The sequence below is a fragment of the Lampris incognitus genome, chromosome 14 (assembly GCF_029633865.1).
Source record: "Lampris incognitus isolate fLamInc1 chromosome 14, fLamInc1.hap2, whole genome shotgun sequence".
Classification (NCBI taxonomy): domain Eukaryota; kingdom Metazoa; phylum Chordata; class Actinopteri; order Lampriformes; family Lampridae; genus Lampris; species Lampris incognitus.
In genome coordinates, this window is record NC_079224.1 from 19,197,504 (window position 1) to 19,225,205 (window position 27,702).

The window sequence follows — 27,702 nt, forward strand, 5'->3', positions numbered from 1 at the left end:
ACCTAAGCTTTGTGGGTGAAATCTTAACCTAAGTGCCGTAGGAAGGATAAGGAAAGGCTATGGCGCAGTGTGTTCTGCCCATCCGTCCAGCCTTCAGGCAGTTATTATAGTTTTCATAGCTCCAAAATACAAAGCTTCCATGTCATTGCTTGTGACTGTTTACATAAAATTTAAAAAAATTAATCCATGTAACAGTTCTGTTTATACACAACTGCTGTCACTTGGCACCATAACAAGGGTATATTGGTTGGCCAACCCATATGGTGCGTTGCTCTCCAGCTGTGTCCTAGAAGCTAACGTTTAATGAGAATGGATCAAAAATCTTTTCCCAGAATCCCAGACAGCCAGCAATAGAAACGTTTTATTCGTGTTCGCTATTGCTTATTTCAAACGAGGCTCAACCCATTTCAGTATTAAGACGAGTCTTTAAGTATCTTAAAAAGGATTTATTTTGATTATTTCCTTCCTGTTTCTTGGTTTTGCCAACTGTATTGAGACGGCACCTGCCTTTCTCTGTGAGGCTCTTGCCAGCCTCTTGACACAACCCTTCTCTGTAATATGTAACATCCACATAAGAGAGATGAGCAGCGTTGGCGGGCGCTGGCTTTTACAGGTCATGTCCGTGCACATATTAAAATAGTTTAATACACAGAGGGCATTCTCCACCCGGCGATCAAATCGACCCACTCACGTAATTGTTTTAAAACCCTGTCAGGCTTTAAGAGAGCAGGGGTTTTTGAGAGAAGAGTTCCTTTTAGATATGGCTCAAACACCTGTTCCCAGCCTGCCCTCTGTCCCCTCTGCCATTAAACTCCAGTTTCTCCCTTATTTAATCCCAACCTCTGAAATGTAACGGTCATAAATGTAGTAATATATACTTTCAAAAAGAAAAATATGTTTTCAGTGTTTTTTGCATGACTGACACTACTTTTAATGCATATCCACAGACTGTACTGTTGAAAATAATATGTATAGGGTTGCATAACGACAGCTTCACTGCCCTAGTAATTGTAAAGTAATGCTTTTTTTTTTTACAAGTTAACACAATACAGACGCCCCCAGTGACTGTATTGCCTTATTAGGGAACTAAACAGATCATAACTGTGCTCCTTATAGAGTTATATAGACAGAAACCTCCTCTGCACATGAATCATGTGAAAGCTGTTTATCCAAAGGATTATCCAGGATGCTTAGGGGCGAGAAGGTCAAAGGGCATTCATCAGTAATCATCTGCTCATACTCCCCATCTCCGACTGGCTCAGAGACCTGGCCCAGAGATGATCCCTACCAACTGTGCACATCAAACACACACACGCACACACACGCACACACACACACACACACACACACACACACACACACACACACACACACACACACACACACACACACACACACACACACACACACACACACACACGGTGCAGAGGTATGCTAAATGGTGCCACTCTCTCGGCTAGTAGACGTGTTACTCTAGAGTTGGAAGTTCAGAACCTTGAGTTTATGAGGCAGCAAAAATATAAGACTACAAACTATATGCATCTGGACATATCTGGGAATGCCACCCTGTGTTCACGGTACAGGATTTTGCGATGTTTATGTCATGTCTAGGGGGGCACACATGTTATGTCTGCTGAGGATCTGTTGCCTTTGAGCTTATATCAGTTTGAAAGGCATTGTCTGCTTTGTGGTAACAGAGATTATGACTGGAGAGCATTAAGATAAACGTTTTTGTTTTTTATTTCAGCAAACTTTTAGCAAGCCCACACGGGCCATTACAGAAACCCATTTTGTGTATGTACATTATGAATATTCTTTTGAATTTTGGTAAAACTGTCACATAATCAGCAGTATACAGAGTAAAGGTAAACGCTGGATAAGCAAAAGATAAGTATGTGGTACTCACATAATGTGAATCCATCACAACTTTTACAGTGAATAGATAAATAGGGAGGTTTTCATCAACAAATTGCTGGTTTGCAAGTTACAGATCACTGGATTTTCTAGTTTGTATGCTGTAAGGGAGAACAATAACCAGGAATAAACATTAAACACATAGAAGACATCGTATATGAAATGTGGATAGGATATGTGCATATATGCACGATAGCCATTCACATTATCAGGTTACAAGAAAAAGACAGTTCAGTATATGTACAGTTATGAACAGCACAGGTAAATACACAATGAACAGATAAAAATGAATACATATATTCATATGCAAATGCTACGCATAGTGTCTTTTTCCATTCTTCGTAACAGAAGGATGTAGCCTATTTACTGGCATGTTCTTGTGAAATTTTCCAAATGTTCAGCCTAGAAACCTCTCATTTATCATAGAAACGTATGATTGATCAGCTGACTACCGTGACTGCGTACCTAAATCGGAACATCTTTGATCCACCTTTCCCCAGGTGCTGAACCTGTTTTTGGCTCTGCTGCTCAGCTCCTTCAGCTCGGACAACCTTTCGGCTCCAGATGAGGACGGTGATTTAAACAATATCCAGATTGCTGTTGCCCGCATCCATACTGGTGTCACCTGGATGACCACAAACATCGCCGACCTCTTCAATGGCAACCTCAAACACCACAAGCAGAACCCCAAAGAGGCCAGCCAGTCCATCAAGCTTGTTGCCAACCACGTGGAAAGCAATGGGGGAGTTTTTGGGTGCTACAGTGATAAGTACATAATACCAGAGGAGGACAGCTATATGACCAACCCAAACCTGACCGTCATCGTACCCATTGCCCCCGGGGAATCGGATGTGGAGTTTCCTGAAGAGGAGGAGATTTCTGAGTTATCAGATGATGAAGAGAACAAACCGGTAAACTCTCCTCCACAATCAGGGGCGGATCTACAGGGTGGCAAGGGGTGGCAGCTGCCACCTCTGGGACACAGTCTTGCCACCCCTTTGCCACCCCAGGAAAAAAATCTCTAGATCCACCACTGTCCACAATAAATACATATACAGAAACAAAGGCCTTGAGATTTCAACCTTGTGACTCAGTAATCTCTGTAACTAGTGTTTTTCAAGAGTAATTCATTTCAGCAAATATTTCACACAGTTGCAGTGCGTGCAGTGTATTTCAGGACCCAGTCTCACTGCAGGGAGAAACGTAAATATCACTCAGTTGTGTCTAATTGTTAAACCCCTGCATGTGCACTGCTGATACGACAGAGCCAGTTGAGGGTTTCTGCCCCAAGCCGACAGAATGTGTGACTAGTTAAAACATATCACAGCGGTATTAAAACTTGTTTTACATTATTTGAGCTGAAAACATGTTGGTGTGGGCTGAGGATGGTAAAACTGATTGCCCTCACAATAAATTCAGCAAAAAAAATAAGATGAATCACATAGCCACTTGCTTTTTCTTTCTTCCATGGGGAAACTTCCATTACCGTCAACCCTCTCTGAGCTGCCCTACATCATAAAGGGGCATCAAAGTTGGCAAGACCCGGGTGTCTGGGTAGCGTAGCAGTCTCTTCCGTTGCCCACCAATACGGGGATCGCCAGTTCGAATCCCCGTATTACTTCCAGTTTGGTCAGGCATCCCTGTGGGTATGTATCCTGGTCGCTGCACTAGCACCTGCTCTGGTCGGTCGGGGCACCTGTTCAGGGGGGAGGACAAACTGGGGGGAACAGCATGATCCTTCCACGTGCTATATCCCCCTGGTGAAACTCCTCACTGTCAGGTGAAAAGAAGCGGCTGGTGACTCCACATGTATCGGAGGAGGCACGTGGTAGTCTGCAGCCCTGCCTGGATCAGCAGAGGGGGTGGAGCAGTGACCGGGACAGCTAGGAAAGAGTGGGGTAATTGGCCGGCTACAACTGGGGAGAAAAAGGGGGGGAACCCCCCCCCCCCAAAAAAAGTTGGTAAGACCCGTGTGACGCAGGTGACACCCATTGGGTCGGTGGGGTTAGACTAGTAAAATATGAGCCCAGTGAAAACGCGACACGCCGGCAATAGCCAACTAAACTTTGTGGGTGGACTTGTGAGAAGCTGACACGAGGTGTTTTAACTACAGCACTGCCGCCTTCAGTCTAAACCACACCACCATAGCTGCCCTAATCCTTTTCAAAATGTGAGTAGGCGGAGACAGGCCAAAAATGAGTGTTTACTTACTCTTTAAGATAAAGGGGATTTTGGAAGTGGAACAGGAAATGCCAGCTGGACATGCCATTAAGATCTATAAATGGGCCGGAGAGATGGTCTACTGATGCAAATTAAAGACACAGAGCATTTATTGCCCTCATTATTCACAGGAAAGTACAACATAGGTCATTATAGGTCATTACTTCAAGCGTCAAGCTCTTGACCCTGAACTCATGTCATTCAAACATGTATGAAAGGTGAAAGGTTGAAGAGACGATAGAGGAGGGACATTAGTTTATGTTGGGGGGGTAGTAAAGTGGACACAGATGTGGAGGCTTTCCGGATACATAAGCTGTTAATCTGCCAAGCAGACAAGGTGATCCCTGGCGACACAGAGATTTGGTTGCATAAGGACCAAACACAAGTGCGCACAAAAAATCTTAAGTAGACCAAGCCATCTTTTGAGGCAGTTGGAGAACATATTTTGGCTCACAAGATTTGAGGCCAAACAAAAACAGCACCCTTAATGAAAACAAAAATGACTACAGTGATGTTGTGGCAAGCAGTAGGCTAAAATAGAAGCAGTGTAACAATAAATCAGATGGAGGCTTTTCCAGTTGAATGCAGCTGCAGCTGTGTTTATCCTGCTATGCTTACATCACAGAGAACCAAGATGAGCCCGGCGTGTTTTTAACCTGTAGACGTCTGCAAACCCACTAAAATGACCAGGGGTTTAATTACTCTTTAAGCTTCACGAGGGGAACATCTGGGGAAGTCGTCTCAAAAACTAGCCTTTATGAGAAAAGTTGACTAAAACAGGTAGCTTTTTGAAGGTCATAAATCATATAGGCATACTCCAATAATAACTTTAACCCAAACATAACCAGGCAAAATGGCACAGTCATATGAACACAAACAGTAGTGAGTAGTGGAAAAATTGCTTCTCATGTTTTCTGTTTTTAAAGTGTACGACTGCTCGTACAATTTCTCAAGACTGTTTTGTGTCTGTCATTTCTGGGCTGCAGTTCAAACTCTATTCTAGTGACTTTTCTTAGTAGCCCTCATCTTTGTCAGAGCCAAATAGTTTTTTCTGTTCATCCAATATCTTGACTGCACATCTCTGCCCCTCAAAAAGGAGATTTTTAATCCCAAAGGGACCCTCCTTGTTTATATAAAGTTTATAATATATAATTAGATAAACAAATAAAAATCTCTTTGCCTCCCATCAGCCATGAGGATAAATAACCTTCACGTAATCAGACCTGAGTGCATCACAATCATTTGCACAGTGGAGTCTTTACTTACAAAAGGAAGCTACTTAATGAGTTAATGTTATCTGTGACCCTCATTAATCACTAATCATCTCTTCCTCTCCCCGTTTTCATCTACTTTGTGTGTGTGTGTGTGTGTGTGTGTGTGTGTGTGTGTGTGTGTGTGTGTGTGTGTGTGTGTTGATAAGCCCCCCCCCCCCACTCTCTCTATCGCCCTCTCTCTGTCTCTCTCTGTCTCTCTCTCTCTCTCCCTTCCTCCTGCCTCACTGGAAACAACCTTCTGTCACCCTGTCTCTCCTCATTCCTCTATCTCTGAATGCCTATGGATGGAGTGGGCGGAGGGGCTCGGTGGTTCTAGTCCCTCCGGCAGTCAGACAGCAGTGAGCCAGATGTGGAGCCTGGCCCAGCAGAGCAGATTAAACTGACGGAGCTGAGCAGAGCTGGGTAGGGCCAGGCTGAGCTGGGCAGGCTGCAGTCTGGCTCGCTCCATCCCTCTTTCTCTGCCGCACTCCCCTCCCCTCCCCACCACATCAGAATTAGGCATCAGGGGAAATGGGGGGGGGGGGGCGCCTTCTCCAGCCATCCATCAGCTTAACAGGGCATCAGCAGCTGCTCAGCAGTAAAGAAGGATATATTTTACACGTGTAGGGCTTTAAACACACACCAAAATGACAAGGCAGTCTGTGGTTACTGACAAATTAGGGAGGGGGGAAATTTTACTCTGCCATGAATATGTAAAACCTGCCGAGATGGTTTGATAGTTGTTTCTTGACTCATGTCCTAGTTTCTCAAAGTTTCAAGTTAACTTCGAGGGGAAACTATCTCATGTTAAATGCACGTCAGTGCATAACTATATGTGGCCCTTACCTTCTCCATAGGGTGTGACGCCTTGTCTGTTGGGTTGTTTGGATGTGTGCGTGTTCACGTGTGAATCGTAATTTTAGCAACGGTAATAGTAATTGGAATAGTAGTGCTTAATTCTTACCAGAGTGAAAAAATATTTTATCGCTGAAACACTGCAGGGTCATAACATATGAAACACAAAGGAACAATTGAAACGCTGTTCACAGGGACTCTGGGGCACTGCTGTGCAAATGGCAGATAAAAGGATTATCACTATTGCATTGAACGCTGACTCACATCCTCCCTTCTCTGTCTTTGGACGTTAAGAATGGTGATGCCAGTAATCTTGTTTTTGATCATACACATGTTTTGTTTTTTTTATGCTGGATTATGCTACATTCTCATTTTATTGGATTGAAACTGCACCTCTGTTTCAATAATCCTGGTAAATCATGTTAAATATGCTGCCATTATAATGCAAGAAAATCTCATCAAAACAGCGGAACTGTACTGGTGGTGGTGTGGAGGGGGGGAGGATGGCACAGGGTGAACCGCCTTTGGGTTAGCTAGTTCTTAAAATCATTATTTTTACTTTACAAAAACGATTTTTAAAAGAAAATAACATTTAAAAAATGAGAGTATATTGCATGCTATTAAAAATGGGTAACGGCTGGATGATGCTGAGTGATTCTGATAAAGCCGTGACCTCAAAAACCCAGGTTCAGATCGTTTTGTTTGTTCGTTAGCACTCATTCAATCTTCTTGAGATGAATGCAGTTAATGTGACATAATGGAGAGGAGATTAATTGGCACATTACAGCGAGCTAGAGTTGCAACCTTGTGACTTTCTTCGATTTTCTGGTTTTTAGGAGAAGGTCAGCCTATCGGAGGGCAGCACAGTGGATCTAAGGAAGCCTGGAGAGGAGCGGGATAATTTCTCTGAGCTGGCTGAGGAGACGATGGAGCCAGAGGACTGCTTCCCTGAATGTGTGTATTAAATCAGACAGTAGCTGTTATTTCAACAAATCTTCGAAAAAGCCTTTCCAAGTTTCTTAAAACAAATTGTTGAACAAGTCCCCACAACAAATATGACACCACCACTGATATATTGGGGAGTATTTTGTTTTCAGAATATTCTAGATGTTAATCCGTCAGAAGCAATACTGTCAACTCACAGGAGTCAATACGCTCTGGTATTTATGTGTATTTCTCCTCAGTCTGCGTCCGGCACTGTCACTGCTGTAACATCGACACCACTCGTGGTTTGGGCCAGGCCTGGTGGCGACTGAGGAAGACTTGCTACCAGATCGTAGAGCACAGCTGGTTTGAGACCTTCATCATCTTCATGATTCTGCTTAGCAGTGGAGCGCTGGTAATGTCTCTCCGTGCCGTTTTGCCACAATGTGAAATTTTAGCTTCATTTATATTTATACGATGCCTGCATCTTCACAGTGGCAGTTGTTGGAAAGTTTCTCATAACAGTGCCTTGTATGTTTTCCTTTTATAGTGTTGCAGCATCCACCAAAGTCCATTCTTCTTCAGATGCGAAGATTTAAAACTGACTTTGAACATTGAAATGCAAAAGTCTCTCCCCCTAACTCTTACTTGGTTTCTAAATAATTCATTCTACTTCACTGTGTTGGGTTACAAAAGCAAAAAAAAACAAAAAACAGTTCCTCCCTGACTTTAATCATTGTTATATAATGATAAAATATTGCTATAATGACGTTGTGCCATCAGTGATGACCACGACGATGGCTACACCTCTATTTTATTCACTTGTCATTGTGTCTCCCGTTATTCTGTCTTTTTTAGCACATTATCCTGATGCAATTTTCTTGCTTTCTGTTGTCCCACTGATGTGTGCAGGCATTTGAAGACATCTACATTGAGAAGAGAAAGGTTGTAAAGGTGGTGTTGGAGTATGCAGACAAGGTCTTTTCCTACATCTTCGTCCTGGAGATGTTCCTTAAGTGGATTGCCTACGGCTTCAAGAAATATTTCACCAATTACTGGTGCTGGCTTGACTTTCTTATCGTGGATGTAAGTGAACTTTGCCTGGCATTTTACAGCATTTACATAACTAAGTTTATAAGGTAACAGAGGAATAATTAAGCTCTATCAGCTCATATTTAACCATGTTACAGTACATCTCATTTTGGCAAAAGAATGACATATTATGGTTAAATGCTTTAATGTAAATATTATACTACATAACTACCAACCACTAAAATTACCACTAAAAAGTCATCATCTGGGGGGGGCGTCCGGGTAGCGTAGCGGTCTATTCCGTTGCCTACCAACACGGGGGTCGCCAGTTCGCATTCCCGTATTACCTCCAGCTTGGTGGGGCTTCCCTGCAGACACAATTGGCCATGTCTGCGGGTGGGAAGCCGATGTGGGTATGTGTCCTGGTTGCTGCATTAGCGCTTCCTCTGGTCGGTCGGGGCGCCTGTTCAGGGGGGAGGGGGAACTGGGGAGAATAGCGTGATCCTCCCACATGCTGTGTCCCCCTGGTGAAACTCCTCACTGTCAGGTGAAAAGAAGCAGCTGGCGACTCCACATGTATCGGAGGAGGCATGTGATAGTCTGCAGCCCTCCCCGGATCGGCAGACGGGTGGAACAATGACCGGGATGGCTTGGAGAGCAGGGTGATTGGCCAGGTACAGTTGGGGGGCGGGGGGGAAAGGGGGGGTTTAAATTAAAATAAAAAGTCATCATGCGTTGCACGATTCAGATTATCAAACAAAAGTAATTTGAATTTTGAACATATTATAAAACGTAAGAAGTTAACTGACATGATCAGAATCATCCCAGTGCAGTAAACCCAAAGACATCCGGTCCCCCGGTCAAGTTAAAACAAACTGATGATAATTTGCCAAGTTAGCACTCTGATGTGCAGCTGTAAAATTATAAAGTTGCTACAAAACCGCTTGACTTCAGTTTACACAAGGTTCATCGTCCTAAAACTTGTTCACATTGGTATTTACTATTAGTATGCAGCATCGTTGAAGTGATGATCATTACAAACCAAGGCCTTCATTAGAGGTCTTTAGTGCTCAAGGGCTGTAGTCCGTGGCCTGACTTGACCTCCTCTGATTTCACCCGCTGTTACACAGATTTCCACAGACCGCTCTATTGTTAGGGTAAGTTCTAGTTAGTCGGGTCCCAGGTGAGTATGGGCCGCCAGCAGGGAAACTTACATCTGCATCACAAATGCTTCTGTGTTTCCTCACTCGTGCTTTCTATTTCGATATAAAAAGCCACCATGTCATTTCCCAAAGAAATAATTGCTTATTGAAAATGACAAGCGTTGTGTGAAACGTGACTTTTTTCAAAGCAAACACCCTCTTGAATACCACACCCTGGCTTTTATATCAAATACAAATGCACTACCATGTATGACTCTCAGGTTTATCTACAGAAGATCTGCCGTGTGCTTTACTTAGGAAACGGTCAGGAGATAAATTACACTGTTAAACAGGCATTCTTCTTCACATCAATTTAGAAATGTACCGGTTGAATCAATGTCCACATTACTGTGTCCTACTCATCTAATGAGTGTAACACGTTATATTGTCTAACTGTTTAGGGTGTATAACCGGCCCTGTTGTCCACTGCAGAGAATGTTGACTATATATATATGCCTCTTTCCTTCTTCCTACAAAAGTACCAGCTTATTTTTTCCTTTTACAACGCTTTTACTATTACTCGCCTCGGCACCAGAGACCTCTGTTGTCTTTTGAACAGTTAGTCGATTTGAGTATCTTCTTTAGATATATTGGACAAATCCATCTAAATAGACTTTTATAAAGAAATACAGATCATTGGGACCTTAACAGCCCGAAATTGTTTGCATAAAGTTATTTCGATCACCTGGATGAAAAAATTGTGAAACAAATTCGGCAAAGAAAGATTTGTTAAAATTCTTTATAAAACCTCACTCTATTTGATATATATACATATGTTCTGTATGTATATATAGCTGAGTATGTATGCATGTACCCTGGATGTGCATATGTGCATACTTGTCTGTGTTTTGTCATCACCAGTCATTACTACATGAAACGCTGCCATTTATTTATATCTACATACATTTGTATCATACCACTTTCATTCATAGCTATCATCCAAGGGCCATTCAACAGCGGAATACCATTTTGTTTTGTCTGTTTTGGATGTAGAATAGAGTGGAAGTCTAAATTTGATAAAAGATTTAACAACCTCAAAAAAAAAATCCAAATTACTCAAATTAAGCCACTGTGTTCCTAACTGTGGAATGTCCCAAAATACATATAAATATGATATATAATTAACTCTAAAATATAGCTCTGCAACCTTTTTTCTATCATCTATTGTGGATCGCTTTTTCTTTTTTTCACTTTAATTTTTTCTTTTATAAAATATTACAATTGTTTATACTATGCATAAAATTCTGTTTGACTACATGGTGTCGATAAGAATCTGGATGTGATAGTCATTTGCACATTATGTATGAATATTTTCCAGGATGTCTCTGGTGTTAACCCAGCAACAATAAAAAAATTTGTGTTCTTTATCACACAAGACCGTTTCCGATTTTTCCTCCAACGGTCTCAATGTGAACTGGAGTTGACTTAAAAGCTCAAGTTTGATACCTGAGTATCATAGGCTGGATTACTTTCTCTACACTCTATAGGTGTCCTTGATAAGCCTGGTGGCAAATTCGCTGGGCTATTCAGACTTTGCTGCCATCAAGTCCCTCAGGACCCTCCGCGCTTTGAGGCCTCTAAGAGCCCTGTCCAGATTTGAGGGCATGCGGGTGAGGAGCATTTTTAATACTTTGCATTGATATCATCCATTCTTCTTATAGACATATTTGTAGTGTAGCGGTCTATTCTGTTGCCTACCATCACGGGGATTGCCTGTTCAAATCCCCGTGTTACCTCCGGCTTGGTTGGGCATCCCTACAGACACAATTGGCCCTGTCTGCAGGTGGGAAACCAAATGTGGGCATGTGTGCTGGTTGCTGCACTAGCGCCTCCTCTGGTCGGTCGGGGCGCCTGTTCAGGGGAGAGGGGGGAATAGCGTGATCCTCCCACGTGCTACGTCCCCCTGGTGAAACTCCTCACTGTCAGGTGGACAGAAGCAGCTGGCGACTCCACATGTATCGGACGAGGCACGTGGTCATCTGCAGCCCTCCCTGGATCGGCAGAGGGGGTGGAGCAGCGACCTGGACGGCTTGGAGAGCGGGGGGGTTGGCCAGGTACAATTGGAGAGAAAAAGGGGGGGGGGGTTAAAAAAACAAACAAAACAAAGAAAGGTTTGTAGTGACTGGGACTGTACGAGTTACTCACTGGGTCATTTTGATTGCTGTCGCTGCTGGCCAGAGTAGCATAGGTTGAATGTACAAGCAATGGTTCTTTTGTCTTCCTCAAGGATGTACTGATATAGACGGACTGTTAAGAGGATTGATACGTGACCTTTGGTGACATGTATGTCCTTCAAAGCACAGAGCTGTGAAAAGGATGCGTTTGTTTGTGTTTTGTTATCAGGTGGTGGTAAATGCTCTCATCGGAGCCATCCCCTCCATCATGAATGTGCTGCTGGTTTGTCTCATCTTCTGGCTGATCTTCAGCATCATGGGTGTTAACCTGTTTGCTGGCAAGTTCGGGAAATGTGTGAATCGAACGGGCTTCATCCACAATGCCTCCGTAGTCAACAACAAGTCTGACTGCCAAGCCATGAATGACACCCAGTTTTACTGGACAAGAGTGAAGGTCAACTTTGACAATGTCGGTCTCGGCTACCTCTCCCTTCTGCAAGTGGTGAGTATCTGTCACAGCTCTCATCTGAGTTCGCAGCATCCATCAACCACTTAGCAGTGTTCCTATTCTTGGTCTAGTGTGTGCATCAAGCTTGTTCACTTGAAGGATACCACTCAAAATATCAGGTGTGTGAACCAATCAGCAAGGTGCTTTACATGGTTCATCTGGTAATCCCATTGACCTTACTCAGTCAAAGCTTTCATTTGTATCCAAAAATAGTCTGTTTCCTGATATTCATACAGCTGGTCATTTGGGGCTGCTGAGAAATAACAAGACCCCAAGACCCCCCCCCCCACACACACACACACATCACTAACACCCATTTAGGGTATTGTTTTTGGTCCTTATGAAAAACCCATGCTGCTTCCTCCGGCACAGAGGCAAAGATGGAGATTTTGGTTGAGGAAACAACAGCCAGTGTAGTATTAAGAAAACACAATTTGAAAACACCAGGATAAAAACGTTGTGTTAAAAACAAAACATCTTACAGAATGTCTTCATGCCCATATCTACACAGTTCTGATCACGCCCACTCCTTCCTTGGTGTGTTTTTGTGTGGGTATAGATAAAATTCAATCTGCCCTGAGCTGATTACACTAACCGGGGCAGTTTGTTTGTGTACAGAAAAACTTTTGGCTCAAGTAAAATGAAAATGACAGATAGGCGTACCGTCCCAGGAGGTGGCCATTACATTTGGAACAAAACTGGCTCAAGGTCATGGTCAAGGTCAACAAAAAAGGGGGACACGGATTCTTTTTCCATTACTTGAGCAAAATTTGTCCAATTTACATCAAACTATAGGCAACATTTAGATTTTCCTATTTATAAGATGTAATTATATCAATTGCCAGTATAAAAAATCCACTAAATTAAAGTGGCACTGTCAAAGATTTACACGTAAATAAATGTCCATTAAGATATAAATGTCTGTTAAGATTTCCACTTTCCAGGTGGTGTGGCGGTCTATTCCGTTGCCTACCAACACGGGGATCGCTGGTTTGAATCCCTGTGTTACCTCCAGCTTGGTCGGACATCCCTACAGACACAATTGGCCATGTCTGTGGGTGGGAATTCGGACGTGGGTATGTGTCCTGGTCACTGCACTAGTGCCTCCTCTGGTCGATCAGGGCATCTGTTGGGGGGGGGGGACTGGGGGGAATAGCGTGATCCTCCCATGCGCTACATCCCCCTGGCGAAACTCCTCACTATCAAGTGAAAAGAAGTGGCTGGCGACTCCACATGTATCGGAGGAGGCATGTGGTAGTCTGCAGCCCTCCCCGGTTTGGCAGAGTAGGTGGAGCAGCAACCGGGATGGCTCGGAAGAGTGGGGTAGTTGGCTGGGTACAATTAGGGATAAAAAGGGTGGGGGGGGGTTTGTAAATGATATTGACATAACGATTTTTTTGTATGACAGTACACGTCATACTTACCCAATGACACTAAAAGATGACGGTCATGGGCGCCAATCACGTGGATGCCCAGGGCCTTGGAGGTGTAATGCGTGACCAATCAGTTAAATTTGAAAGTGGGGTCTGTGTTTGCCTGCGAGCATGACCTGTATATCAGTGAAAAAAAAAAACTTGCATGAGTGATATTGCTAGTAAGGCTTATTGCAAAGAAAATGAACTAATTTGTGTTTACGTTAAATCAAAGCCGTGGGAAAGAGGATGGTCTGAAGAGAGAGCTGTTCTTTAGCCACGGTTTCAGAGGATGGTAGAACAACTTAATGATGTCTTAACTTAATGACTTTTACCCCCTCACCATTTTCTATGGTTGATGCTAAGAATGATTTATTTATTTTTTTCTCTATAACTTCATTTACTGGTGTCCGGGTGGCGTAGTGGTCTATTCTGTTGCCTACCAACATGGGGATCACCGGTTCGAATCCCCATGTTACCTCCACGTTGGTTGGGCATCCCTACAGACACAATTGGCCGTGTCTGCAGGTGGAAGGCCAGATGTGGGTATGTGTCCTGGTCACTGCACTAGCGCCTTCTCTGGTCAGTCGGGGCACTGTTTGGGGGGGGACTGGGGGGAATAGCGTAATCCTCCCATGCGCTACTTCCCCCTGGTGAGCTCCTTACTGTCAGGTGAAAAGAAGCAGCTGGTGACTCCACATGTATCGGAGGAGGCATGTGGTAGTCTGCAGCCCTCCCTGGATCGGCGGGGGATGGAGCACAACCGGGATGGCTTGGAAAATAGGGTAATTGGCCAGGTACAATTGGGGGTGAAAAAAAAAAAATAATAATAATTTCATTTACTTGCAAAACCACTATTGATATATAATATTATATTGTATCATAGGCAACATTCAAAGGATGGATGGAAATAATGTATGCAGCTGTTGATTCAAGAGGAGTAAGTATGTCTATTTATTCCCATGCCATTAGCACTTAAGCCTTAGGGTAACGTACTGACCTATAGTAATTATTGTTTGTTCTTTAGGTGGAGGAGCAACCCATCAGAGAAATCAACCTCTACATGTATTTATACTTTGTCATCTTCATCATATTTGGCTCCTTCTTCACCCTCAATCTCTTCATTGGTGTGATTATTGACAATTTCAATCAACAGAAACGAAAGATGAGTATATCCTACAACATGGCAGCCAGACCTAAGTCAATTGGCATTTGCAAGTAATTCATAGGATTTATAGTAAACTGCTTGTGGTACGAGAGCGGTGGACGTTACTGCATCAGGACAATTCTCGAGTCATTCGACGATTGAACATATTAAGCTGGCTCTCAAACACAGCACTTCAATGTGACTGACCGAACCATCTCACAAAATTGTTTTACTGTCCTCTGTTGCAAGCCCCACTCGTGTGTTAGAAACAAACCCGAAGAATTGTGTGCAAATACTATTTGACCTGGATCTAAAGGCAAAAGTTTTATGTTACATCCTGTTTTTTTTTCATTTTAAATCAACATTGAATAACATCAAATACAGCAGAAATGAGTTGAATGGAAGCCTTTTTAAATCTCTTCTTTTTGCTGTAAAAATAATGTGAAGTTTTTTCGGCTATACTTAGGTGGACAGGATATCTTCATGACAGAAGAACAGAAGAAGTATTATAACGCAATGAAGAAGTTAGGATCTAAAAAGCCTCAAAAGCCTATACCAAGGCCTACGGTAAAAAATAAATAAATAAATAAAGGAATAAAAACATGATGCATATCTAATGTGTTATTCATTCATGTCCATGCATGTTATCATTCACTTCTTCCATCATTTTTTTTCTTGTATGAATAACCCCTAAGACGGCATGTCATCTAACCTTGATAACATTTTCATACTGATGTTATTAATCATCTTTATCATCATTTCTGACCACGTATTACTGACTAATTTGTTGTTTATGCTTCCCCGTCCTAGAACATCCTCCAAGCCTTCTTCTTTGATCTAGTGTCCAAGCAAGCCTTTGACATCATGATCATGATGCTAATCATCATCAACATGGTGACCATGATGGTGGAGACTGATGAACAGTCGGAACGTATGGAGTCCATCCTCAACAAAATAAACCTGGTCTTCATCGTCATCTTCACTACCGAATGCCTGATCAAGATCTTTGCCCTCCGTTGCTACTTCTTTACTGTTGGATGGAACATCTTTGACTTTGTGGTGATCATCCTCTCCATCGTGGGTGGGTGGACAAGCTATGATTTCAGATTGTGTCTGTGGTGGATACTGGGTGTACCTGTCGGCAGTGATAAAGTGGTAAATGGTAGATGAATGATGAATGTCAGTTGGTGATTATTATAAGGTGAACAATGACTGATGTTTAGAAAAAATCATAAATGTCACAAGAGTTTGTCTTTCTCCATGAGAAGGACACCTGGAAGGGCCTTGTGGTTCTTGGATATTTTTCATTATGTGGCTTTACAGCAATAATCACAACACAAATAATGACAGATGCTGGTTATCGTTCCACACTGTTTGTACAAATTGTTTTTTTAAGGCTGTCTGACTTATGGGTGCACCCATCTAATTAAGCACAAGTTTGTCCTCTGACAGGGCATCCGGGTAGTGTGGCAGTCTATTCCGTTGCCTACCAACATGGGGATCACCGGTTCGCATCCCTGTGTTACCTCCGGCTTGGTCGGGCATCCCTACAGACACAATTGGCCGTGTCTGCAGGTGGGAAGCCGGATGTGGGTATGTGTCCTGGTCGCTGCACTAGCGCCTCCTCTGGTCGATCGGGGCGCCTGCTCAGGGGGGACTCGGGGAGGGGGAACCAGGGAGAATAGTGTGATTCTCCCATGCGCTATGTCCCCCTGGCGAAACTCTTCACTGTCAGGTGAAAAGAAGTGGCTGGCCACTCTGTAGCCCTCCCCGGATCGGCAAAGAGGGTGGAGCAGCGACGGGACAGCTCGGGAAGAGTGGGGTAACTGGCCGGATACAATTGGGGAGAAAAAGGGGGTTTAGGGTGTCTTACTTTTTAAACTCAAGTGCGGCTCATTGACCAGATGGACACTTCCCACTCCTTGCCCTACTTACTACGATTATATTTTGAAAATAACAGTAAAAATATCAATTGATGCTTTATTATCCCACTGAAGCTATTACTTTTTTTATATAACTTAAATTAGTTTGCTGCTGCATACCTTGATGTATGCTGTGACTTCACTTCATTTATTCTTAATTGTAAATGTGATTGTGTAGCCCTCTGAGACTAAATTGTGATTTAGGGCTATACAATTAAATCTGAGTTGACTTGACTGAAAAGGTCAGTATGCAAATAAAAAAAAAACTGTTTTACCTTGTCTACCACTTCTTTTTGGCTATTTTACAAAATTATGCAACAAATTAGAGAATTCACCTAAGCCTGTGAAAGGTTAAAACACGTCAAACAACTTCATCAGTTCCATGAAAATTTGGTACGATGTGGTCTCTTTTTGTCTTGTTTCTGATTTTGACCTCTCTTTTCAGGGATTGTTCTTGCTGACATCATCGAGAAGTACTTTGTTTCTCCGACCCTGTTTCGAGTAATCAGATTGGCGAGGATAGGACGTGTACTTCGACTTATACGTGGAGCCAAAGGAATAAGGACTTTACTATTTGCCTTAATGATGTCAATGCCAGCATTGTTCAACATTGGCCTCCTCCTTTTCCTAGTTATGTTCATCTACGCTATTTTTGGTATGGCGAACTTTGCCTATGTTAAAAAACAAGATGGGATTGATGACATGTTTAACTTCGAAACCTTTGGGAACAGCATGATCTGCTTGTTTCAGATCAGCACTTCTGCCGGCTGGGACAACCTACTGAGCCCTATCATGGCCGCCCCTCCTGATGAGTGTGATCACAGCTTTGTTAATACTGGCACTAACACCAAGGGAAACTGTGGCAGCCCCTCAGTCGGGATAGCATTCTTTGTCAGTTACATTATAATTTCATTTCTAATTGTTGTTAATATGTATATAGCTATAATTCTGGAGAACTTCAGTGTTGCCACAGAAGAGAGCACAGAGCCACTGAGCGAAGATGACTTTGAAATGTTCTACGAGGTGTGGGAGAAGTTTGACTCTGAGGCTACCCAGTTCATTGAGTTTTCCATGCTCTCGAGCTTTGCTGACACTCTGTCGGAGCCGCTGCGCATCGCCAAGCCCAACAAGATCAAGCTCATCTCCATGGACCTCCCCATGGTCAGTGGGGATAGGATTCACTGTCTGGACATCCTGTTTGCCTTTACCAAGCGCGTCCTGGGCGAGTCGGGTGAGATGGATGCTCTCAAGCAGCAAATGGAGGAGAAGTTCATGATGACCAACCCCTCCAAGATCTCTCATGAGCCCATCACCTCCACGCTGCGCCGCAAACAGGAGGAGGTGTCTGCCATCATCATCCAGAGGTGTTATAGGAGGCATCTGGTGCGACGGCAGATGAAACAGGCATCCTACCTCTACAGACAAATCAACCAAGAGACGGTGGTGGATGTGGAGAACGCTCCCGAAAAAGTAGGCCTTATAGCCTCCATGATACAGGAGCACTATGGACCTGCAGGGGTGGAGCATGTGGAGATAACAGAAGCCACCCTGATGTCCTCACCACCATCTTATGACAGTGTGACCAGGGCAGCAAGTGACCTCCCTCAGATTGTCAGATCTGTATACAGAGACTCAGAACTTGGGGAGCCAGGACCCTCAAGTGAAAATTACGAGGAGACTTTTCTTTGAGATTTGCTTACAAGGAGAATGTTTGTCTGGGGTTTTTTGTTTGTTTGATTTGTTTACAGCAGAAAATATAACAAAGAAGAAACTCATTATCAAAGAGGTAAACATTTTCCTATTGGAAGTTAAAAAAAGTGGAAACATTTTTTTATGTAACTCACAGCCAATATCTCAACTGAATAATCCTTTATATGTTACACTGTTAGACATACAGATGCCACCTCTATGTAAGAAAAGCTTTTAAGTGGTTTTCTTGAATCCATTTTCCTTTTCAGAATGAGTCATCATTTGGCAGATATTTCGTACTTAACTATTATATCCAAGGGAATCATAAATGGAAAAATGGTTTGTATTACAATAATGTTAACTTACAATAATGTTAACTTATGCATACCAATAATGATATGTGCATTAGCATTTATTATGAACTTTACTTCATAACAAATAAATGGCTTAAAACAAAGCTCATAGAAGGCACAACTTACATTAATTTCATACTAATAGGTACAGACAGGAAGTAAGGTTTGCTATATAACAATGCATGTTTTCCAGACATTTTAGTTATAATATTTTTATATGCAGCAACTCTTTATTTTACTCATCTTTCTATGGGCTACTCTTCCTGTCAACAAGATCTGTGCATATAATCAAAAAAATGTCTGATTCAGCTTGATAGCAACTGCTTTGGTAGGCTGTTTTATTAGCAAAGGAGAGGTCACTGGCAGGCTACTACACCAAACACATATTTGATATACAGTACATTATATTTAGCTTCTCTGAGCTTGCAGATACTCTAACAAATCAAAACATTGCATTAGCTACTTATCCTAAGCCTTTTAAAGGGGGTTTTAAAGGAAAATTGTGGGGTTTTTTTTACAGCTTGTGAGTTATTTTCCTAGTTTTTTCCATCGCGCATATCAGTTATGGTATCATTTTGCTCATTGGCCTCATTTTGGAGACTTTGGACTACTATTTAGACAGAGCTTTACAATGGTGTCTTACCGGGCAAACCAACATGAGCCTTCAACCCATCCTTTCAAAAACAACAAAAACACCTTAGTGCCTCATTTAGACTGTGATAATTGATAGATAATGATTTCTGATTATCTACAACTACTCGGTTGTGCTGGCCGGTCATTTATTTGATGAGCACTGTTATTATTCCTATAAGTTGAACCAGTTGCTCAGCAATGTGATTAACTGTTTATTGGACATTTTGTTTAACTCGCACTTTCATTTTCCCTTCCAAATATGCGGCTTAGATAATTGGGTTAAAGGTTCACTCAGTGGTTTCCCTATGGATGGTTGGATGGTTCTTCCTCACCTTGTGAAACAACTGATGCGACACTGTTCTCTACTGCCACCTCTCAGTGCATGTGCAGCTGAGCCTCTCGACCAGATGTGACGACTCATCTAGTACACTATCGCTTCCACTCATGTACGGTATTCAGTATTTGACCAGAAAAAGTAACGGCTCACAAGGAAAAGCAGATGGTAAAGACATGAGGGTGAACAAAATGAGTAGTTCAGTTAGTTACCTGTCAAACATAAAACAAGCTGCATCAGCATCACTTGAAAATGCTTTGTCCATTTTCACAGCTTTCTGTCTGTAGAAGGCCGCACCAGTATTCACCCTCATTTTCTACCATTGGTGGTCTGAGTTTTTTCTTTTGTCTTTGTTTTTCACTTTTTAGGCCCAATTTTTTCAGACACCCCCCCCCCCCCTTGTGTCTGCTGGTAAGGTATCTTGATGATCCGCCACAGACTTGAGCCAAAGAGCGTGAAGCTCTTTTTTTTTTCTACAGCAAGTAAGTCCTTCTGGTTACACAGTCTGAGCATGTTAGTTAACATGCCAGTCTCCATAACAGGAGGATCTGCACTCTTATGCTAGTAAATTCTAAACCTCAGAAAAACATTTTCAGTCTTGATCTACTGTGAGTGTACATAATTTAAAACATTTAATGAATAAGGGCGGCACGGTGGCGCAGTGGATAATGCAGTCATCTCAAAGCAAGAAAGTCCTGGGTTCAAACCCCAAGGCTGTCCAACCTTGCAGGGCATCCTCTGTGTGGAGTTTGCATGTTCTCCTTGTGTCTGTGTGGGTTTCTTCTGGGTGTTCCGGTTTCTTCCCACAGTCCAAAGACATATAGGTCAGGTGAATCGGCCGTACTAAATTGTCTTTAGGTGTGAATGTTTGTTTGTTTGTGTGTGTGTGTTGGCCCTGTGATGGTCTGGCGGCCTCTCCAGGGTGTCTCCCCGCCTGCCGCCCAGTGGCTGCTAGGATAGGCTCTAGCATCCCCGTGGTCTGGATAGTGGATGGATGGATTGATGAATTTCTTAAATATATCTATTGTTTTTCAGGCCCTAACAAATCGCTTAGTGGTCCTTTAAATTGACTTTTTGAAACATATCTGAAGCTCATGTACTGTTTCCCCCTGGGATGCCATTGTAAAGCTGTCTCCAGCGGTGGTACCATATTCAAAATCTTGACATGAAACTGGAGAATAAAGATATCAATGTATAAAGCTGGCAAAACTGCAGAAAAAGACCCGGGTCATAAAAGTGAAAATGGAATTGTCTTTTAGCCTTGTAAGCTAAACTGTTTGCTCAATAGCTAATGCTAACGTTCCTTTATGACAAACTGCGGTGATAAAAATAAACCCTAGATTTTTTTTTTACATTTATAGCAAGTGGTGTGGCTAGCTAGTTGATGTCAATGTCAAAATAAGTCCTAGATTGCAAATCAGTAGGCCAATGTAGGCAACTCATTAGCACAAATTTGGCACTGAGAATAAGAAGCATACGGAACAACTGTTACAGCATAATAAAAAGCATACACTATCATCAGAATAATTTTGCATTGTAAATTTCAATGGCAAAATTTAACACCCGCTTACTAAGAGAACATTTATCCGAAATCCCTGCTCAATACACTTTCACACTATTTCATAGATTGGGAACAAATGACAGAAGCATTACATAACTAAATCTGAGCGACGGATTGGATCAGTTGTTAGCAATGTGCCATAGCTGTTCTAAAGCTCATGTGTAGGTGTCACGGATGTGTTATAAACCAAAGTTCATATAAAGTGTTTCCCACTCAAGTACTCAATAAATTGGGTTTTATTCTACAGAAATAAATGTATTTATCACAGTTTTTCAAACTCCTTTAGAATTTACACCACTGGATCTTTAAAATCATAATAATAAATTTTACATTCAAAATCAAAGAAAATTATTGATGTACAAAGGTCAAGTTACAAGTATAGCTTTTCAAAATAATAATTTTGTGTTAGCATTGTCCCTGTTAATTCAGGAACAGTGCATGACATTCAAATACTTCAAGAATATTCATCATTGTTTTCTGGTCAGGGAAACTATTCAGTTCATAGCACATTTTGATTGATTGAAATTGATAAAGTGATCACTTAACCTTGGCAGCTAGTCAGAATTGAAGGAAGGATACTCATGTCAAGAAAAGAGAATATATGAAACAACGTTTTCAGTTTTTCTGTACTCCAGTATTTGCACAAGCAAAGAGAGAGAGAGAGATTGTTAAAAAAATATGTTGCTCATATAAAAAAGTACAATTTTCACAATCCTCAAAAATTGGAAAACTTCAATTACAGTTTGTTTGTCAAACACATTGAAGGGCTTTGTAACTAATAATCCCAGAATTATGTGCCTGATTTTGACTGTCGCTTGCACACGAGTCCCCTTTGACCATTTAATTTGATTTGATGGATGTGGATTGCAAAAGCATGAATGCATGACAAGCTCCTTTTGTAATTAACTGTATAAAGAGCTTTGGGGCTGCATATGTAAAACTAATTTTTACCTAATTTTTGTAATGTATTTATATTGGGAGATCATTTCAATGACACTCATGGAAGCAGTAAGGAAGACACCCAGATTTATCAAATTATGTATGTATTTTATATAAAAGAAGGAGATTTTCCTTGAGAACCTGTTTGCCTGTATTACAATTAGGTTGGTCATGTCATGGATCGCTATAGCAAATGGTAATAAAACCTTTTTCCATATTTTTGGTTTTTCACAATTGAATTAGCTTGCATACTCGGGGTATGTCAGTACACTGTGACATTCAAGTTTTCAATGAAATAGTTTTGACCCTATTTAAATGTTGTCCGAGTAAAATAAGGTAAAATTCATCAGCTGTGCAGCGTATCTCCATTTTCACATTAAAATAACATTTAAATGGTTTGACCTCATTACAAGACAGGGCACTGTTAAATCCCCCTGCTGACTGCATGTGTATGGAAAACAGGACAGATGTGCACAAACCTCAGCCTCCATTGCTCACTCATCCTTGTGATTTTTTTTGGATTTTTTTTTTACCTTTTAAAGGTATAATAATTTTAAAATGTCAAGGTAAATGATGGTAGCATTATGTAGTTTCTGTTGGTATATGACAATGTAATGTATTCACAGGGTTGACGAGATAGTTTAACTGTTTCGTTAGGATTGGTGAATTTACTTATTCATTGAAAAACAAAAACAAAAAGCTGTAAAATTTGATCAAAACAAACTGAAAAAATAGGAGCAGTCCAGGCAGAGAGATGCAGTGTTAAAATTGCATTATTAAAAGTTGTAGGGGTAATAATGACCTCTAAATGAACTAGATGTCTATTGAAAAAGTAGAATAATTAATAACGAAAGTCTATAATAAAAGAAAAGATGATAAATAAGGATTGCAAAATGGAGCAAATGGATTAAAGCGAGTGGCTTTTATCATTAACACAATTTATCATACTTGGGTCATCCGGATAGCATAGCGGTCTATTCTGTTGCCTACCAACACGGGGGCCGTTGGTTTGAATCCCCTTGTTGCCTCCGGCTTGGTCGGGCGTCCCTGCAGACACAATTGGCCATGTCTGTAGGTGGGAAGCCGGATGTGAGTATGTGTCCTGGTCGCTGCACTAGCGCCTCCTCTGGTCGGTCGGGGCGCCTGTTCGGGGGGAGGGGGAACTGGGGGGAATAGCGTGATCCTCCCATGCGCTACGTCCCCCTGGTGAAAGTCCTCACTGTCAGGTTAAAAGAAGCGGCTGGCAACTCCACATGTATCAGAGGAGACATGTGGTAGTCTGCAGCCCTCCCCGGATCAGCAGAGGGGGTCGAACAGTGACTGGGACGGCTCAGAAAACAGTTTTGGCCAAGTACAATTGGGGAGAAAATAAAAGGGGGGGGGGGATCCCAAAAAAAAGAAAAAAGTATCATACTTGGATTTTAGAGATGAATGTAAAAGTTTTACAAACTTTCAGTTTGAAACTAATAATAAACACTAAGCAAAAATGCCCCCCCCCCCCCCCAGCTTGCAGACGTCTGGCCACATGGCCTCCTAAGGCCTCCTGCTGCCAGAGACTCATCCCCACACCATCTACTGCTCCAGGTCAGTGTCTCACACCGAGCCCCCACCTCATCTCAGTAGCCCAGGTCCGATGTTGAGGCTGTGAGCTTCTGGTGTCCTCATGCCCCTCTTCCACTTAACCTTGTTGACTACAACAGAAGCCGTCTGGATGGTGACCATGAATTTCTGTTAGTTGGTGAGTATTGTTAGTTGGTTTGTGAAAACCCCAGGGGACATGACCCACTGTTTTTCTGGTTTTAAAGTGTCCATGTTGGCGCCGACAACTTCAACATGACTTAGCAACTGAGAACCAAAGAAAACGCTGCTTCCTGTCTGGACCCATCCCAGCACAGAGAAAAGGCTGTGAGGTTTTTGGGTGTACCTTATTTGTTTGCACCACTGGCTTTCAATTGAACAAGTATTTATCAGTCACTCTGGTTCCTTCTGTACCAGGAAGGACCCATACAGAGGAGAGGAGATTGGTATCCACCCCAACAGCCAGGGAACAAGTCTGCTGACTTTCAACTTGACACACCATCCATCCATGAAAACATCTGATCACATGGCCCCATCCAGCATCCACCTCCCGTACAGGGCTGTTCCAGTACACCTGCTTCAATATGTCTGTTCTAGGCCTGTGTTTCTAATGATCTCAATGTTTTTAATGTAAACACTGTTGCACAATGACATGAATGACATAACAGTAACCTTATCACTTTAAAACTTGTCATCGCTGATTGTCCATAATGTCACCTTTGAGCTCACAAACTTTTATTATTTTTTTTTTACAATAGTTGAAATGTGGCTCGGTGAAGGTGATTTCATCCTCCGATTGAATCCTAGATCCCCCATCACCAACACAGGCTGCCCAGTATGCACAGGGGTATCGGTTACTTTTACAAACAGTTTTACTTGTTCATCCATTTCATTGGGTGACTTCACATCCTCTGAATTACCGAGTTTTATGATCAGGGGTAATTCCTCTTGGTTATGCTTGTCAATTTACTGACACAATTTAAATATTACACACTACTGATGCTTGGGGACTTTAATATCCATCTGTGTTGCATTGCCCATCTAGGGTGGCACGGTGTCCCAGTGATTAGCACTGTTGCCTCACAGCAAGAAGGTACTGGGTTCGAACACCAGACCGTCCCAGGTCCTTTCTGTGCAGAGTTTGCATGTTCTCCCTGTGTCTGCGTGGGTTTTCTCCCACCATCAAAAAGACATGCATGGTTAGGGTTCACACTCCTGTCCCTCTGAGCAAGGCAAAGGAAAAAACTGGAGTTGGTACCCAGGCGCTGCAGCTGCCCACTGTTGGCTCTTCTTACCTGTCTCATCTTAACCGCTTTGTTAACAAACTCTCATACACAATCCTCTGGTATCTGCCCTGATTCTGTAATAATAACTGATGATTATGCATCAGATCACAAGGCGGCTTTAGACAGCCCACCCTTTCCCAAAACCGTTTCAGTTTTTCATGTGATTTTAACTCTGAAAACCAAGTTCTCTGATGCCTTTCTTACACCCAGTCCTTTAGGTTGCTATCAGGCCGTCTCCATAACACTGCAAATCTGGTCAGAATGTAGGACTACAACTCCTCGACTTCAGAGGAGATCAGATAAAACACTGGCCATCTTACATGTGTATGTGTGTATGTGTGTGTGTCTGTGGTGGGAGGGGGGGGGGGGTCCCTAGGTCCAATTCACCTAATGCCTACACATAATCTCTGTCATTGTAAATATATATCATCCTGACACTGCTGACATGTAGTTATGTACCCATGTTCCTCTCATGCCAACAGTCTTTTTACAAAAACTGCTTAACATATATAAAACAAGGTGCGTAGCGTAGCGGTCTATTCCATTGGGGATCGTTGATTCAAATCCCTGTGTTACCTTGGTCGGGCGTCCCTACAGACACAATTGGCCGTGTCTGTAGGTGGGAAACCAGATGTGGGTATGTGTCCTGGTCACTGCACTAGCGCCTCTTCTGGTCAGTCGGGGCACCTGTTCAGGGGGGAGGGGGAACTGGGGGGAATAGCGTGACCCTCCCACACGCTACGTCCCCCTGGTGAAACTCCTCACTGTCAGGTGAAAAGAAGCGGCTGGCGACTCCACATGTATCAGAGGAGGCATGTGGTAGTCTACAGCCCTCCCCGGATCGGCAGAGGGGGTGGAGCAGCGACCGGGACGGCTCGGAAGAGTGGGGTAATTGGACGGGTACAATTAGGGGGAAAAAGGGGGGAGGAAAAAAACCCATACATAAAACATACCTACAAAAAGCTGAACATCAAAAAAATAGCTCCAACTGACGGAAGACAAGTCTAAAATACTGCCACAGTCACCGTCTCACCATATTCCACGATAACAAATGTGTGTTCCTCGGATTCATTCATAAAACTTGGGTGTAACTATGAACTCAATGAAGAGTTTAAAAGAGTTGTGCAACCGAACTGTCTCCACTTTGGGACAGTCTGAAAAGGTCACATCTTTCTTGTCTTTCAGTCAAATGGTAAAAGTTATTCCACGCCTCTGTCTCCTCTCCCATAGACCATCATAATTTGCTCCAAGATTATGAAGCGCACTTCCTGAGGAGCTCAAAGTGAAAACCTGTCCATTCTTTTACAAGACTCGTAAAAACTATTTTCTAATCTTTTCATCATTTTATTGTTATGTGGGGGTGGGGGTTTGCCGTTCGTGTGTCTTTCTACTGTTGTCTTATCGGTGCTTTTACTGTTGGTGTTTTGTCTCACGCGTTGGAACAACTGTTTTGAAAAGCGCTATGCAAATAAAGTTTATTTTTATTGTTATTGAAAAAAAATCATCAGGGGTGCCAATTTGGATTTAGCCCCACAGAGATGTCCTCTCTCTGGTTATCGGGGTGGTCAAATCCAAGTCTGACCAGCTGGGATAGAGGGATAATCTGTGTGTAAAAAAAAAAAATCACTTGTTTTAATTACACACTCACAGACATTCAAATGCACGCACTCTCACTCTTTTTCTCTCTTTTTTGGGTCTCAAACATGTACATAAAGTTCAAATGCAGGCATAGAAGTACTTTATATATGTCATTTATAAGACACACACACACACACACACACACATCAGAGAGGCAGACTGACACGCATTTGCAGAAATACACGCGATACATTTCCCATCAGTCAGTCCTCACAGTAGACAGATGCTTTGCCTTGAATTTAATGTGGGTCTGTGCATGAAATGCTGAATAAAATGTTACTTGAATAAATGTGACTTGGTAATTGATCTGATTTTCAAGCATTTGGACATGTGGCAGAGATTAGAGCTTCCTCGGAGAGAGAAAACATTTTTAAAAAGATTAAAAAAAGCACTATTTCTAATTACTGAAATGCACCAGCAGACAGTAAAACACCGCAATGTCAATGTAAGGTATTATAAATCGTTTCACTCAACAACGATCTGAGCATGAATAATATGGACACTCTAGAATTTGATAGAAAGTACATTTGATGGATTAAATTTCCTATGTGTGCCCTATATTTAAATAACAATGAATGAAACAAAGGTCAGTGGTGTCAGCATCTCTGTACAGCTTAATCATTATCAGTCGAAAAGACTACCGTGGCTGGGATTCATTTTTCAATGCGATGGTCATGTGCACTGTGGGCGGCACGGTGGCAGTCCTGGTCCTGGGATCGAACCCTGGGGTTGTCCAACCTTGGGGGTCATCCCAGGTTGTCCTCTGTGCGGAGTTTGTATGTTCTCCTCGTGTCTGTGTGGGTTGTCTCCGGGTGCTCCTGTTTCCTCCCACAGTCCAAAGACATGTAGGTAAGGTGAATCAGCCATACTAAATTGTCCCTAGGTGTGAATGTGTGTGTGTGTGTGTGTGTGTGTGTGTGTGTGTGTGTGTGTGTGTGTGTGTGTGTGTGTGTGTGTGTGTGTGTGTGTGTGTGTGTGTGTGTGAAAGTGTGTGAATGTGTGTGTGTGTGTGTGTCAGCCCTTTGACTGACTGGTGGCCTGTCCAGGGCGTCTTCCCGCCTGCCGCCCAGTGACTGCTGGGATAGGCTCCAGCATCCCCGCGACCCTGACAGCAGGACAAGTGGTTTGGGTAATGGGTGGATGGATATGTTATGGCCTTCGCAGTCACCAGATCTCAACCCAATTGAA

The 27,702-nt window shown here is 42.5% G+C and overlaps 1 protein-coding gene across 1 annotated transcript in view; it reads left to right on the forward strand.

Annotated features, from left to right (window-relative positions):
* LOC130123874 (sodium channel protein type 4 subunit alpha B-like) overlaps positions 1–18,983 on the forward strand; it is a 46,002-nt gene extending 27,019 nt beyond the window's left edge. The window contains exons 16-26 of the mRNA XM_056293191.1: positions 2,415–2,825; positions 7,079–7,196; positions 7,427–7,581; positions 8,079–8,252; positions 10,888–11,010; positions 11,744–12,016; positions 14,321–14,374; positions 14,462–14,603; positions 15,048–15,148; positions 15,392–15,662; positions 16,949–18,983. Of these exons, the coding sequence (XP_056149166.1) occupies positions 2,415–2,825; positions 7,079–7,196; positions 7,427–7,581; positions 8,079–8,252; positions 10,888–11,010; positions 11,744–12,016; positions 14,321–14,374; positions 14,462–14,603; positions 15,048–15,148; positions 15,392–15,662; positions 16,949–18,192 (3,066 nt within the window). The 3' untranslated portion in view covers positions 18,193–18,983. The remainder of the gene's footprint in view (positions 1–2,414; positions 2,826–7,078; positions 7,197–7,426; positions 7,582–8,078; positions 8,253–10,887; positions 11,011–11,743; positions 12,017–14,320; positions 14,375–14,461; positions 14,604–15,047; positions 15,149–15,391; positions 15,663–16,948) is intronic.
* Positions 18,984–27,702: the final 8,719 nt, after the last annotated feature.